Consider the following 15,414-nt stretch of genomic DNA (forward strand, 5'->3'; position numbering starts at 1 on the left):
GCGATGAAATTTCTTTGGGTTTTTTGTCAAACAATTGAGCCACTTTCTTTGATCCTTTTAGATATTTTATTTTTCTATGAACATTACATTTTTATATTGTTAACATTTTCAAATTGTGAGTATCTTTAAATTTTAATGAATGGAAAAGGTCTATTCATCAAAGAACATAAACTTTCTTAACAATTAACTCTATGGTTCATATATATGATAGTTCTCTTTTTCACATTTGGAAGACTACCCTTCAAAGTTAATAACATTTGCTAGAAAGATAGTGTTTGTCCATTTGGTTGTAGGCATAGGAATGGAGAATAGGAATGTCCTATAACAACTATTTTTTAGAATTGGATTAAGCTCATTTTAGAGGCAAAATAGGAATATGTATTCCTATTTCCTATTCAAGAAGAATTTTTCAAGTTGGGTATCTCTGTCCTAGGTCCCTTTCTTACATTTCTCTTTAATCAAATAGCTTGTGTCAGCTTCCTCGAGTCTTGGTCATCACATATTATCTATCTGATCCATAAATGTAGGCCAGCTTCAGACCCATAAACTATAGGACCATCATGGTTTTGCATAGGTTTACCAAAATCTATGTAACTATGTTAAATGGTATCCTATCCAATGAGCTTGATCAATGATATTGTCAAGCTAGAGGTTAGGCTAGGTTTTATTCTAACTTTCAGACCACTGATCACATTTTGACATTATCGTCCATCATTGAGGAGGCTCACCACTACTCAATGAATGTTTATTGCCCCTTTATTGACTTCTACAAAGCCTTTGACTCTGTTACTCAAGCAGCTCTCTTTCAAGGTCTAAGGGATATCAAGATCTCAGAGATTCTTCTTATAGTTATTATGAGGTTATACGAGCATGTTGAGGACAAATTTAGGACTCCACAAGGCTTCTTTGATCCTATCTAGAGCATTATTGGGGTAAAATAGGGTTGACCTCTCTCCCCACTATTTTTGGTAACTACATTGATGAGCTTGAAGTATTTCTCCATAATTTCTCACTCCCAGGTGATGGTTGTTATTTATACAAGGTATTGATCTCTATTCTCTTATTTGTTGATGATGTGATTCTCCTAGCATCTTCTCCCAATGGTCTTCAATATCTCCTTAATGGTTTGGCCTCTTTCTGTGACTCACATGAGCTAGTTGTAAATCTAGGCAAGACTTGGGTTATGGTCTTCAATTTTGTGAGGACATCTTATCTCCATTTTTACTTCTATGGTACCAAGATCAAGATTGCATCTTCATATACTTACTTTGGGGTTAAATTTTTTGGACCTCAATTCAGCCTGAGTCTAACCATGTAGCCCAGAGTCAACAAGGGGCTCAACTCCCTCTCTATTCTTGAGTGACAATTTTTTTGACACCATTTCCAAGACACCATGACTAAGATGTCTCTTCTTGACTCCTTGGTCAAGCCAACTATCCTTTATGGATTTACTATTTGGGCCCCCTCCCTCTTGGAGTTTGATTAAGCCTCTATTGAGAGAGTCCAATCTCTTTTCCTTCGGTGCATTATTAGATTTCATTGCCACACAACATTGTTCTGGCTGAGTTTGGTGCTCACCCTTTCAGATTGGGGATCATCTTTGATTTAGTTTGGCTTCTTTACTAGCTCAGGAGCTTTGCTAATTCCTCCAATGATCATCATAGATATTCCTACTTGGCTTACTGCTCTTCTATGGAGGTTGTAGATTCAAACTTTGGTCACAGGTCTCATTGTTGGTACACCTAGGTCTTTTCTCTCTTGGGCTCGATTGGTATTACCTTGGATCATCTTCCCTTCTTCTAGTTTTCTCTAGATGCTCTAGCCCATCTTATTCCACCTTAGTGGGTGTGGAATGAGCATGTTAGACTTGACATCAACAAACAATATATTATCATGACCTGGAAGAATCCCCCAAGTGGGCTCCGTCCATGCATGGCCTTCTATGCCAAGCACTTTCTTGATATATAGGATGAGATCATCTTATGTCCCTAGTACCTCACTCATTGTTGGACTCATGCTCTTAATATCTCCTTGGGATCTTTTAGGGTGGGATCTCACTGGTTATGTATTCAGATTGATCACCAAATTGGTAGGGAGGACAAGATCTGTCGACTTTGTCACCTGGGGGAGGTTGAGACCGAGTCTAATGTTATTTTTTATTGTCCCATTTACTATGAGATTTGAGGGAGATTCTACTATTTGTTCAGAGAGTGTCAATCTCTTCCCTCATTTTTCAGATATATTGAGTAGCATTGTCTTACACTCTACCTTCAGGAGATCATGTAGCTTTGTGAACACACTATACAAATCTAGCTTTGCTCGACTTTGACCCCTACGTAGCTCATCACCTCTTTCTTTAGTCCTACAATTTCTGCTTAAGGATCAAAGTGGCCTCTTTGTAGTCTCTTGGTTTACACCAGATCTGTGAGACCCCGTAGATATTATACTTGGTAACATCCCTCTAGTAGACTCAGAGGCAACCTTCTAGAGTATTTGATTGCCCTAACGTCAACCTTTCCTTTCTAGACTACTTGCGTGTGAGAAGTTCTTAGCTGTTGTTATTTCTTTTTTTCGTGTTCTTTCTGGAAACATCATTTAGTGCTCCCCCTACTAGCATTTGCCCTTTGTACCATTTCCAGTCCCTTAGACACTCATTGATCTTTTGTTGGACATTAATAAATTTATCTTATCTTATCTTTTCCCAATTGATGAACCAAATAGAAAATAGAAAATATATTCCAAATTTTCTATTCCTATTCAAACAACCAAATGAACCCTTTTTCTAGTTTATGACAATATTCACAAAAATATTGCTTTAATCTTAAACCGATCGTATAACTCATATATTAGATTTTTACATTTCATAATCTGAAAATATTATTAAATTTCCTAATCGGATAGTGGATTTGAAGTTTTTCACAATATACGTAAATATAATGCTATGACCTCATGTAGTTATTTCACTCCAATCTTTTACGACCAAACTTTGATTTTATTCAAATACCTGAAACATGCATAATAGGATTTCTACTTCAAATCTGTTCAATTTTAGTTTGAAGATGAATTTTAGATTGAAGAAAAACACTGGATATTTCAAAATCAGGAGGCAGTCAGTCAGAAAAGGCATGGATAATCCAACTAACTAAACGGTTGGGACCAATAGCTGTAGACTAATAGTTAAGCAATAATAGAAATGCTATGGGCACATCTTTAACACCATGAATAATTGTGGTGCTTTATGATTGTTAAATTAAAGCTAGATATATCGGCAACGTGTTCAAAGTATCTCCGTCCATGAAAACCAATGTATAGGTATCACGCTTTTTAGCTTAGATTTATATCTATAGTTGAAGAAACCCTATTCCTCAACTATTAATTTGCAATGGGAATTCCAATGGATTTCTGTAACATTTCTATACCCAGAGTTATCTTATATTTTGCATCAGCCGTGTACAATATACAGTATGCTATATCTTGGTTTTTTTCTAGTCTTGCACTGAGCGAGCCACGAGAAGATATGAACTATTTGTTGCAAGAACTACGAGAAATTTCGTCTGCCATTTCTTCAACATCAGGTGATATGATAAAATACAAGTTACTTATCACTAAGTTTGGAGATGTTGCGGACAAAATGAATGGCATTGATGATGATTTTGTGTGCGTTGTCTGCTTGGGGTCTTTGGAAGAAGATGATGAAATAAGAGAGCTCTGTAATTGCAGTCACATATTTCATAGAAAGTGTTTGGACAGATGGATTGATCAGCTTCAGGAAACCTGCCCTTCCTGCAGATGTCCTCTGCTCCCACCACCCCAAAGTCTTCTTCTTTAATTTTTAAGCTGGTCAGTGAGAGAATAATGCAAAGCTTTCCATCCCATTTATGGAAGACCAGATTATATCCTGATTGAGTATTTATAAAAATGAAAAAGAATCAATTCATGCTAAACTGCAGAAAAACTCACAAAAGTTGCATTTATAAGAAAAACCTAATATTTGTTATATTTATCTTAGCTATCTGGTATTGAGGTATGCCTGCTGTGAATATATGACAATGCTACTCAGAGTCATCATATTTTGTGGTATACGGATTAATACAGTTGAATGATAATTTGATTGTGTGTATTAATTACACATCCATTCTAGTTATTTTTTTGCATTTTATTTTCTCACAATCTAACACCATAATATTTCATCATTCTATTTCACATTAGTTTTGAATATTTGTTGATTTTTAATTTTTTTTTAAAATTTTAATGAAATGTTAGCATTTTATTTTTCTATAATCTGACATTCCTCCATATTATTTCATCATTTGGATATATGTTCATAAAATGTAATTATTTTATTAAAACAATATACTAATAAAAGTGGAGGGAAAAAGATGTTAACATTCATAACTAATCTAATAAATTTACTAAAAAAATGAAGATGATTAAAAATGACATAATATGAGAGCACTTAAATAAGGCCTTTATTATGAGATTATAAAATTTATTATTTGTTTATAAGTGAAATTTTCATTAAGGAATTTAAATTCTTAAAGATAATGTTTAGATTGTTATTTGATTTGTGACAGTGGAAGGATTTTAAAGGTAACACTTAAAATAGTCTCTCAATACTTGTTTTTCCTCATATTATCTCAACTCTTTGGAAGAAAAGGAACAATAGAGTCTTTAAGGATAAAGCTCAACCTATCACTTTTCTTGCTCTTCATATAAAAAACAATATAGTTGAAAACTACAACACCATGTGCAAGGAGACAGTTGATTTTGACTTTGGTGGTAATTCTAGTAGATTGATGGGTCAACCTTCAATGATAAAAAAAAGGAGGGAAAATACAAGATGGGATTGTCCTCCTTATGGTTAGATCAAAATGAACTTTGATGGAGTAGTAAAGGTAAACATAGGTTCAACTAGTTGTGGTGTTTTTGTCAAGGATAAAGAGGGTAAAATGCTAGAAGCTATGGCAATCACACTTGGTTCTGAAACCAATCACTTAGCAGAAGCTACAAGTTTCCTCCATGTAATAAAATTGGCTACTAATATCAAAGCTAAGGGTATATGGATAGAAGGTGATTCCCCAAATATCCTAATTTTCCTTTTTATAGTTTCAGTGACTTTGTGGTTTACTAAAAAATATAATCATGGAAGTAAAATGACTTTGAATAATTTTTTATAAAGTTTATATATCCCTCTTGTATAGAGAAGGGAATATGATAGTTTAATCACTTACTAATGTGGTAGTTACTAAGGGAATCACCTCATTTTGGAGTCAAGAGGATGCCATTAATTATGAAATTAAGACACTTATTAATAATGAAAAGACAACAAGAAAAAGTGGAGTCATTTCACTCATTTCTATACAGAATGAAAGCATTTGTGGAAATGAAATGTTATAATTATGGGAATTGTTTGGGCTAGACTAGTACATGATAATAACTGCTTCACATGTTTTATGGATAGCTTTACTATAATCTCTTGCTAGCGAAGTTTTTCTTAGAATACTTCGAAGAATTTGGCACTGGAACTTGCTAAAATGGATTGTAAAAAATGGTAAAAGAAACCTCACAACTATTAAAAATAGAGGAAGGAGAAGGAATTCTGGGAAAAGCTGACAGAATGAGGTCTTACTACATATATGGAGATGAATGAAAATAGTGAACCTAAAGTCATGGATATGTTCTTGTAAGGCTGGAACAATGGTGAATTAATTTGGGAGGGAGGGAATTACAACTCAATGTTGTAGTCGTGATAGAAATTATAGGGCTCAATGAAAAAGGTAAGCTCTTCTTTTGGAATCTTAAGTATTCATAAATGATAGTTAAAAAATTTGCCAAAAAAACTCATGGCCAATTAGTTAAAGGGGAGGGTAGTATTTTTGTTATTTCTTCAATTGAATTTCTTTGCAGGTGTGTGACTACTATGGAAATGAAGTACATTTCTCTAGATGGGAAATATGATAGGACTCATACTTACTACTTTGTGTTGCTAAACCACTTTAGGTATGAAAAAAGAGGTTGCTTTGTTTTTATTTGTTGTGTTCATTATCCTATAGTATGATCTTTGTATGTTCCAACCCTAACAAGCCAATTATGCATGATAGTTTGATTAGATTGGTAAATAGTTATGGTACAAAGTTTGTGCCTAATCTAGTTTTGAAGAAAATATCACAACACAGTTGTAAAAAGCAAGGTGTTGGGGAAAAAGAGGGGAATAGAAAAATGATTTTAGGTGAATTATGATTGGACTCCCCTAGCTCTAAGAAGATGAAGAATTTTAAGGATAATTATGATGAACATGAGTCTAATAATGGAGAAGCTAGTGAATATGAATAAGGGAAACAAGAGATGGAAACAAATGATTTAGAAGAAGTGGAAAATTGTGAATCTATAGGAGTAATGTTTGTTGATGCTAACATCTAGGGATCCCCTTCTTCTCCTTGCTCTACTCAAGATGATGTTATCTCTCATGTGGAAAAAGATAAAGATATACAAGCTATTGAGGATGCGATGAGCACTCATGCAAGTATCATTTCAAAGGATAGCCCACTTTTAAAGAATAATATGGATGACATGTTGGAAACTATAATCAGAAGAATTTTTATATTGTCATTGATGTCAAACCTTATTGGTGAGACATTTTTCTATTTGATCTTAGTGTCATATCGATATGATTGATGAAGAGGTTTTGACATGTTGGTCATGGAAAAAGAACCAAGAGGAAAGGTTGATTTATGAAGAAGAAACTACAATGGACACTTGATTGGTTAGACTTTGACAAGGTAAAGTGATTGTCTAAATCACATTACAAGGAGAGAAGATATTTTTACTAAATCCTTGAAGAAGTGATCATAGAATGACTAAATTCATAGGCTTGACTAAGAAACAAAGTAGAAGAGTAAGGAGCTTCAAATTTGTGTCGAGTGATGCTAGTATCAACCATGCCACAATATAAGTCAAGCAGAAATAGTGTTGGTTGAGCATTAGTATTGACTGAATGCTAGAATATGTGTCAAACAGGAAATGTAGTAGGGACCAAGTAACCCAGTGATGATTGAGTGTTAGATCATAGTGTTGGTGGAGGGATAAAATTTTGAGAGTTTATGAGAAATCATGATTTCCTTCAAATAAAGTTGATTTCTTGGAATATGGAAAACATCTTGAAGATAATGATGGATGACCTGGAACATTTAATGCTAGAAAAGGGTTTTACATAAATGATGAATGAATTAATTTTAAAGACAATTTTATACAAAAGAATAGGATAAATAATAAGCTGGAGAGATTCACTATATTTATTGAATCTTATCAAATCTCTATTATCTATGGTGGTGTTTAAGTGACAAAAGATCAAAATTGTCTATTTAAGGAGGTACAATGGCTAACCATAATGATATGTAAAGTTTGGAGGTGTTGTTGATGCTATTGGTTGACAAACTTGAGAAAAAGATTGAGAAGCATAGAGAAGAGAAGAAGAGTGACTGCTTGAAGGGTTGTCAAGTGAATTAGAGATTAAGATGATAATGAAGGCTAGTTTGTGGATAAGGTTTTGAGCTGAATTGAAATCTGTATTTGCAAAGTGACTTGTATTTGCTAGATAAAAACATGTTGCTATTTTCTAACCATTGTAATGACTTGAAATCCTTTATTTAAGGCTGAGCTAATAGTCATATGTAAATACTTTACTTAAGGTGAAATTCTAATGGAATGTTCTGAAGCCCTCTAACAAGGCCACTCCTAATAGGGTGATTAAATCACTTAACGAGGTCACATTTAATAGTATGTTTTTTAGCCTTTAACAAGGTTGGCTCCTAGTAAAGCTCACTTTAGAAGAATGAAATATTGGTGACATGTTACTAGTGGTTTTTTCCAAATTGGGTTTCCATGTTAAATCCTAGTGTAAAACTTGTGTGGATATTATTTATAGTAATTAACTCTTAATGTTTACATTCTACAAGTCTGCTACATTTAGGGCAATAGACTACTATTTTATCTTTTCTAAAAGTTAACTATAGAGACTAGGTTATTGAATGTTAACATCTGAATTTGTTTAAGTGTTTTTTTGTTTTTTTGGTACATATGGACCTTGGATAACTTATTTACCCCCCTCTCAATTATTCTAAATATTTGAACAATTAAAATCACAACATTGGTGCTTGTAGAGAAAATTTTGAAGGTACTGGAAGCTAAAGATCAAGATGTTCAGAAAAGAGGTGCCAAGGTTGAACAAAGATAACATCCTTGCATGGAAAAGTTTGATGAGGCTACATCTAGAAAAATTTGGAGATGGTGCAATATATTTTGTGGAAAATCCATATGTAGAAATAATAGTTCTTCTTGTTATAGCCCAAGAGCTAAAAGAGAAGCAAGAACACAACCAATCTACATTGGATATTGCATCAACTCTAAGCTATGTCAATTTTGATGATATTAAAACTTGCAACTATGCTAAATAAATGTGGGATGAACTTTAGAACATCTACAAAGGAGAAAGAAATGTCATAAGAGTAACATGAGACAGCTTAAGAGGTAAGTCTGAAGAAATGAGAGTGACAGAAGGTGAGAATATAGTCTAGTATTGTGGAAGAACCAAAGAGGTTTTAAATTCTACAAGAGGATTCAATTGAAAGATTGATGATGACACTATAATTAGTAAGGTATTCAGAAGTTTACTACCTATGCATGCTATTAGGGTTTCTACAATACAAGTACTGAGACACGTGCTCTAGGTTATGATGTGACTTTGGAAGGTATCAATGATAGGCTTACTGCTTTTGAGATGTCAAATTCTGACAATTTTAGTCCTACCTCTATTGAATCTTCTTTTAAATTGAAGAAATTAGAAAGCAAAAAGAAATTATGTGAAAGGTTGCATTGATACTTCTAATGATGAACTTGAAAATCTTGAAGCATTGATGGCTAGAAGAGCTCCAAGAGGCAAAGGAAACTACAAAGGTAAATTTCATATAATCTTCTTTTCATGCAAGAAATTTGATCATATTGTTGCAAACTATCCTGAAATAGAATACAAGGATGATAAGAGCTAAAGCAAGTACAGAGGTAGAAGAGATGGACAAAACAAGAAGAGAAGAAAGGACTACAAAGACAAAGGTAAGAAATCATGTTACATTGTTGAAGAAGAAACTGATAGGGTAAAAGTACTAAGCTATGTCACCTTTCAGGCTGATTTATCATAACAACTGAATTTGAGTATTTCTATCTAAATTTTTTTTTTTTTTTAAACATAGATCTAGATAAATTCATTCTAGCTAAGTTATATATGGTCTCACACTTTTCCAATTGGAAATGTCTATTAAATGCATAATTTTAATAGTTTGTATCCAATTACTAAAGAAATAAAATTATTTCAGAAAAGTGGTGTTTCAATAACTCTCACTATTTTTTATGATTTTTTTAAATAACATATAAACACCATTTTATAGAGCTCAGGGTCAAGAATATTCTCATGTAGATATTATAATGTTTTAATTAGATATAGTATATTGCAATTAAAAAAATTCACAACCATGTATTTTAACAATCAAAAAGATGTCAGTTTTGAGAAAGAAAAAAATATTAAATGATATCAAAATAATCTAAAAATTATATGGCATTCTAGAGGAGAGAGTCTTGTTCTTGAATGTATAATTTTTATCCTTGTTAGAATAGAGTTGTTTTGGAAAATGTGGTAGAAGATGAAAACTATCAATTTTAGGTTAGTTGAGATTTTAATCCATATAGACGAGGAAATATAGGTCTAAAGCTGAATTTTATTTTTTATTGTTCTCTATCTATCTATCTATCTATCTATATTATCTATAACATAGTCTAAGATCAAAAGGAAATAATTTTATTTCTATATAGTTTTGTGGTGGGAACTAGACCCCTAATTTTTAGCTTTTTTTAGCACCTAAAAATTTATCTATAAAAATTAGAAAAATATATCAATTCTTATTCCAAAAAATTATTAAAAATTATAATCCTAAAATTCATCTATTTCTACACATTTCATTAGTTTACTTCATTTTCAAATTCAAAATAATAATATCAATTTTATGTCAATTAAGGTTAATAGTTATACTTTTGTTAGCCTTTTTTCTATACGAAAGGGTGACACAGGTTTGTGCTTTTACCCAATAATGAATCTAAAAGTAATGATTAAGAAGTAGCTTATTTTGAAATGAAACAAGATTCTAATGAAGATGATAAAATTGCATTTATTTTATATGTGAACAAAAGTGATAGGTGCAGGGATACTTGATAGTGGTTGTTCAAATCAGATGATAGGTGATAAAAGTATATTTCAGAACATTGGACCATACAAGGGTAGTTGTGTTAAATTTGGTAATGATGTACCATGTCTCATAAAAGGTAAAGGATCAATATAACTAACTGATAAGATCAAAAGTGATAATGTTTTTTGGGTTGAACAACTTAAGTATAATTTGTTGAGTGTTTCATAGTTAAGAAAACTAGGATACATAGTTGAATTCCATCATAGAAAGGCCAAAATATTTGATGCTGATAGTAAACTGATTAGAAGTGGTGATCAAAAAATAGGTACCTTGTTCTATCTAGATTTATCTAGTGAGACATGTTTTCTTACACAATATGAATATATTTGGTTATGGTGCTATGGTTTCACAACACAAACCCCATTTCTCCTAGAAATGGGGACCCCTAGTATATTTTTAGTCTCTGAGGCCCCTAGTCCAAGGACTAGGTATATCTACTACTCCACCTAGAGTTTGGGTCTAGCTCTTATCCTCTAACTGAGAAACCTAAGTGTTAGAAACTAAGCAAATATGGAGAAAAGGAGAAAATAGTGCAAATGAGCACACATGTGCACTTAGCGCACATGCACACCTATCCTACATGTGCAAGTGTGATAAACAAACATGTGTGGACCATTTTCTTTTGGAGATACACACTTGCACATGTGCACACCTAGAAAGGGTGCACACTTACCTAGGCCTATATAAGCTTGGGTACCTCCTCCCCCTTACTCATTATTCTTTGCACACTCAAATATCCCACACCTCCACACATCAAGAGATGTGCTAAATTTTCATTGAAAATCTTCACCCAACACAAAACATTAGTCACAAAAGGTGAACGCATGTGCACACCTTTGTTTGTGCTAAAACCTAGAAAAAAACTTTTAAAAGGACTTAAAATCTCCAAGGAAAGGTGCACATGTGTGCACCTCCCCCAAGGTGTGCACATGCACACCTTTTTTCAACACAAGAAAAGAACACCCAAGTAATGATGTGTAGATGTGCACCTTGCCAAGATACACATCTGTGCACCATTTTCTAAACGTGGAAAAAGTAATAAGGATGCACACATGTGCACCACATAAATGTGTGTATGTGCATACTCTTACTTCACTAACTTAGTCCCTCCCTTTGCACGTGGTAAATGCATGTGTGCAATAGTACACATGTGCATGTGTGCAATAGTACACATGTGCATGTGCGCACCCCATCAAGGAATGCACCTATGTAGGTGCACAATAACACAAAAAATGACCATTAAGGGGTCATTAGGCACACCTAGCACACCTATCAAGGTGTGCAGGGTGTGTTGATTTGCATTCTAGGGCTCCGTGAGTGGATTTGAGTTGTATTTTCTACTATTTTAGTATATTGAGTTTGATGTTTGGGTAATTAGGGTTTGTTTAGGATTTAATTTGCAGCTCTCCAAAATAATGATTTTCTATTTTGTGCAAATAAAATGGCATCCTCATCATCCTCTCTTGCAAAGATGATTACTCCAAGGCCTGTTGTATTCAAGTTTCATGGCGCACCAAAGAGATCATATTTCTAGGATGGAAATTCTAAGATTAGAGACACTAAGCTTAGTCACATCGATTGGAATGCTTTCCTCACAATATGAAACAAATCTAAAGAGAGGTTTTCAATGGTGTTAGCAATGATTAGATCAAGATTAGTGAATTTGGCATCACATCCCACATGTGTTCAGTCCTCTGAACTTATCATGGCATTAATAGAGAACTATGTACTTGAAGAGAAGGTGGTAAAGAGCATTACAAGGGAGATAGTCTTGGACCTTAGACCTAGGAACATTGAGAAAGTATTCCATCTCCCAAGAGTTGATCAGTATGTGAAGATAACTTATAAACAAGAAGAAATATGGTATAGGGAGAATGAAAAGGAAACTGTGGAAATGATACAATCTTCATTTTTGATTGATAGAGCACTTGTGGGACACCAAGATGGAAAGGTAGACATGGCTCAAGGATATATGAAGGATAACATCAGATAGACTATTGTTCTTTTGAGCCAAATCATGGGCTTACCAGAAGCTAGACATCTTAATATTTGGATGTCTATTTAATAGATACAATCAAAACAACCAAAATGCCAATAGACTACGCTACTATCCTTCATGATAATTTTCAGGAGCAACTCGTAGGAGTACAAGTTGATCCAAGATTATATGTGACATCATACATGGTGTATTTACTAGTGGCTAGATCAGTGGATTATCTAGCTCTTTATAAGAAGGGGATCATATAAGATGTTAATGCATGGCTGTATGTGGTATACCCCCAATTGGTGAAGAAAAATCTCTTAGATCATAGCAGGGAATATTGAATAGTAAATGATGCTTTCATATTTTCAATCATTTGGTTCATAAAAAGTGTTTATGCTAAGAGGATGTCAGTAGAGGTAGTAGCATGGATTGCAGAGACTGACACCTATTACATCCAGTTTTAAACATTCACATATCTAAGGGTAGCTAACAACTAGGTCAAACCAAAGAAGCTCCAAAGATATCTATCAAATAGACTCATTTTGTTGGAGATTTCTGGACAACTCAGATTTGCATATGATAGAGTGAGGAAGCAACATAAGGAGACATGGGTATGGCCAATCACCATAGGTGCTTTTGGGGTAAAAAAATGATATCACGACCTTTGATTCTGAATGGGATCAATATCCCTTAGAGGATTGAAATCCCCCTTGTCCTTATTTTGACAATATTGGTAGAGTTTAGCATTTGGTAGGGAAGTAGTTTGTGCACAAAGATTCTATAGAATACCATTGGATGAATCTAATAGATGACTATGATATCTGACTAAGGAATTATTGTAGGATGACTTTATATCTAGTAGGAAGTACCTTAAAAATAAAAATCCCTCTCAAGGCTATTTAGAAAGACATTCAATATGTCTCGGATCCCTTGTGTAACTGCAACAAGATATACAATAAGCCAATTATGAATGCATAGATTGATAGGGATGAGAATGTAGATATTAACCATAGGGCTAGGAATATAAACCAGTTAACAAGAGAATGGATTAAGAAACCCTTTAAACTCAACCTAGTTCCTTAGGCAATCATCTTTCAAGCTACAACATGCCCAATTAAGTGTAAAGGTGCAAAATTTATAGTACCAAGTTTCCCTGCTCAATCCCCAGTCAAATTGGAAATGGTACATTGACATGAGCGGGAAGTTGAGTACTTTAGGGTGGATAAGGAAATGAATAAAAGAAAGAGGGAAATAAAGGGTGATGAACAAATTGATCAGGCCCAACCATCTTAGCAACCTCAACAAGATCTGACAGAAGAAGAGCCTCAAGATAAGAAAGAAGCTCAAGATCAAGAGATTGAATGAATGCCCCTACCTGAAAAGCAATAAGAGTAGGAACTATACTAGGAAGCACAAGAAATGTCACCACCTAGTCAAGAGGAAGAAGCCACTTCTTTAGCTACTAAGAAGGCTAAGGTTGGGCCTACTATGAAAAGGACATGAAGGAGGAGATTACAGAAGAAATTTATTCCCATTCCCTTAGTTCCAAATACAATCCCTGAAGCTAATAATGAAGATGATGAAGAACAAGAAATAATCTTCCCTTAAGTTAGAGGACTCTCTTGGTGAGGGCTTCTCAAGAAATAAGAAGAAGAAGTTGCACTTTGATGTCGCCATTTGTTCCTAAGGAACCTATTTAGGTGACCATTTCTAAAGATGAACAGCAATAGTAGATTGATGACCAAGAAGGGAAAGAATTATATGTCTTCAACATTTTTTATTTTGATTTTATGCCGATGGGCACTGAAATGGTGGGTGATAAGATATGAGATAAACCTATGAACCAACATTTGGGAGAGGATTTGAACCAAATGCCACCTCTACCACAAGGGTCTCTAGGTACACCACCACCACCATTTTAGGACTTGTCTTTTTTGGAAAAAGGCTCAGCCACTCCTCTCCCTCCTATCACTGAAGAACAAGAACAAGTAGTGGATGAAGAAGAGCTAGAATAGATGGCATCCAACAAAGTATCAGAAGACAGATAGATACTAGAAGAACCTTTTAAAAATTCTTAGGATACGAAAGCAATAACGTTGGTTGCAAGAGATATAAGGACTCCAAATGTAGATCTCTTTGAGAAGGAGAAGACTCTAGAAAGGAGTGATAAGGGAAAAGGACCAGCAATGCAAACCTCTTCTATAGCCAATTACATGTCTCCCATGAATATTACACTAGCATGGCTAAAGAGGGAGGTTATGGTTTGGAAAAAGAGGTAGTTGGACATGACTATCAAGGAGATTATGGATGAGCTAGTAAAAGTGATCAACAAGCTTGAGCCACTTATGGGTGATGAACAATAATTGGCCTTCATAATGAAGACTAAAGATTAGGACTTACTTGCCAATATAGCCATCCCTCCTCCACATGATGATACCAAACACTTTACTCCTAAGGACTGTCAGATTAAAAGAGTCATGTAAGGAAAGCCCATGATAGATACAACTAAAGTAGTGATCACTATGGGCATCAAGGAGGTGTTTAGGCATTTAGATGGAAATGAGTTTGAATTGGTGATTTTGTACAAATCTAATGAGCTTCTAAGAGGCTATCTACATGAAATTCTAGGCCCTTTGGACCAAGATCACCCAAAACTTACTCTCTCTATGGCATTAGAGAAGAAAGATAAAGGGAATGCACAAGTTGATTCAATTTTGGGAGCATGTCAAGCTGAAAGGTATACAGATAATACAAGGTAATATGAACTTATTACATTACATTCAGTCTAGTGAAGAGAAACTAATATCTATAGTGAACGAGGATTTTGATTTGATGGATGAAGTGCAGACCTAAGCTAAAGACCTTAACATTTTGATAGAAATAAAGGGTCAGACATATCTCACTATCATGGACATTTATATATAGTGAAAGAGCTAAATAAATTCAAATATTGGATTCAGAAGATAGATGTAGGAAACAAGGTCATGGAAGGACTTCATGAAGATATTCAGAAGTTAAAGTCCAGACTAAAGAGAAAATTTTGGAAACAAAGAGGTATTATGATGCTATTGCCCTCAAGATTTTTGAAGATGGGTTGAAAATAAATCTCAAGTTAGTGCAATTAGTGGTTGAACAATT

At 34.1% G+C, this 15,414-nt stretch overlaps 1 protein-coding gene across 1 annotated transcript; it reads left to right on the plus strand.

Annotated features, from left to right (window-relative positions):
- The first annotated feature begins 3,382 nt into the window (after nt 1–3,382).
- Nucleotides 3,383–3,829, plus strand: LOC149531575 (brassinosteroid-responsive RING protein 1-like). Its single transcript, XM_089808368.1, has one exon. The coding sequence runs from the start codon at nt 3,383–3,385 to the stop codon at nt 3,827–3,829; it is 447 nt and encodes a 148-aa protein (XP_089664494.1).
- The last annotated feature ends 11,585 nt before the right edge of the window (nt 3,830–15,414 follow it).

The sequence above is a fragment of the Cupressus sempervirens genome, chromosome 11 (assembly GCF_028749045.1).
Source record: "Cupressus sempervirens isolate cs-2001-9-10 chromosome 11, ASM2874904v1, whole genome shotgun sequence".
NCBI classification, from domain to species: Eukaryota; Viridiplantae; Streptophyta; class Pinopsida; order Cupressales; family Cupressaceae; genus Cupressus; species Cupressus sempervirens.

Excerpts from the sequence above, each read along its gene's own strand:
- LOC149531575 (XM_089808368.1), top strand. The coding sequence starts at position 3,383 with ATGGGAATTCCAATGGATTTCTGTAACATTTCTATACCCAGAGTTATC.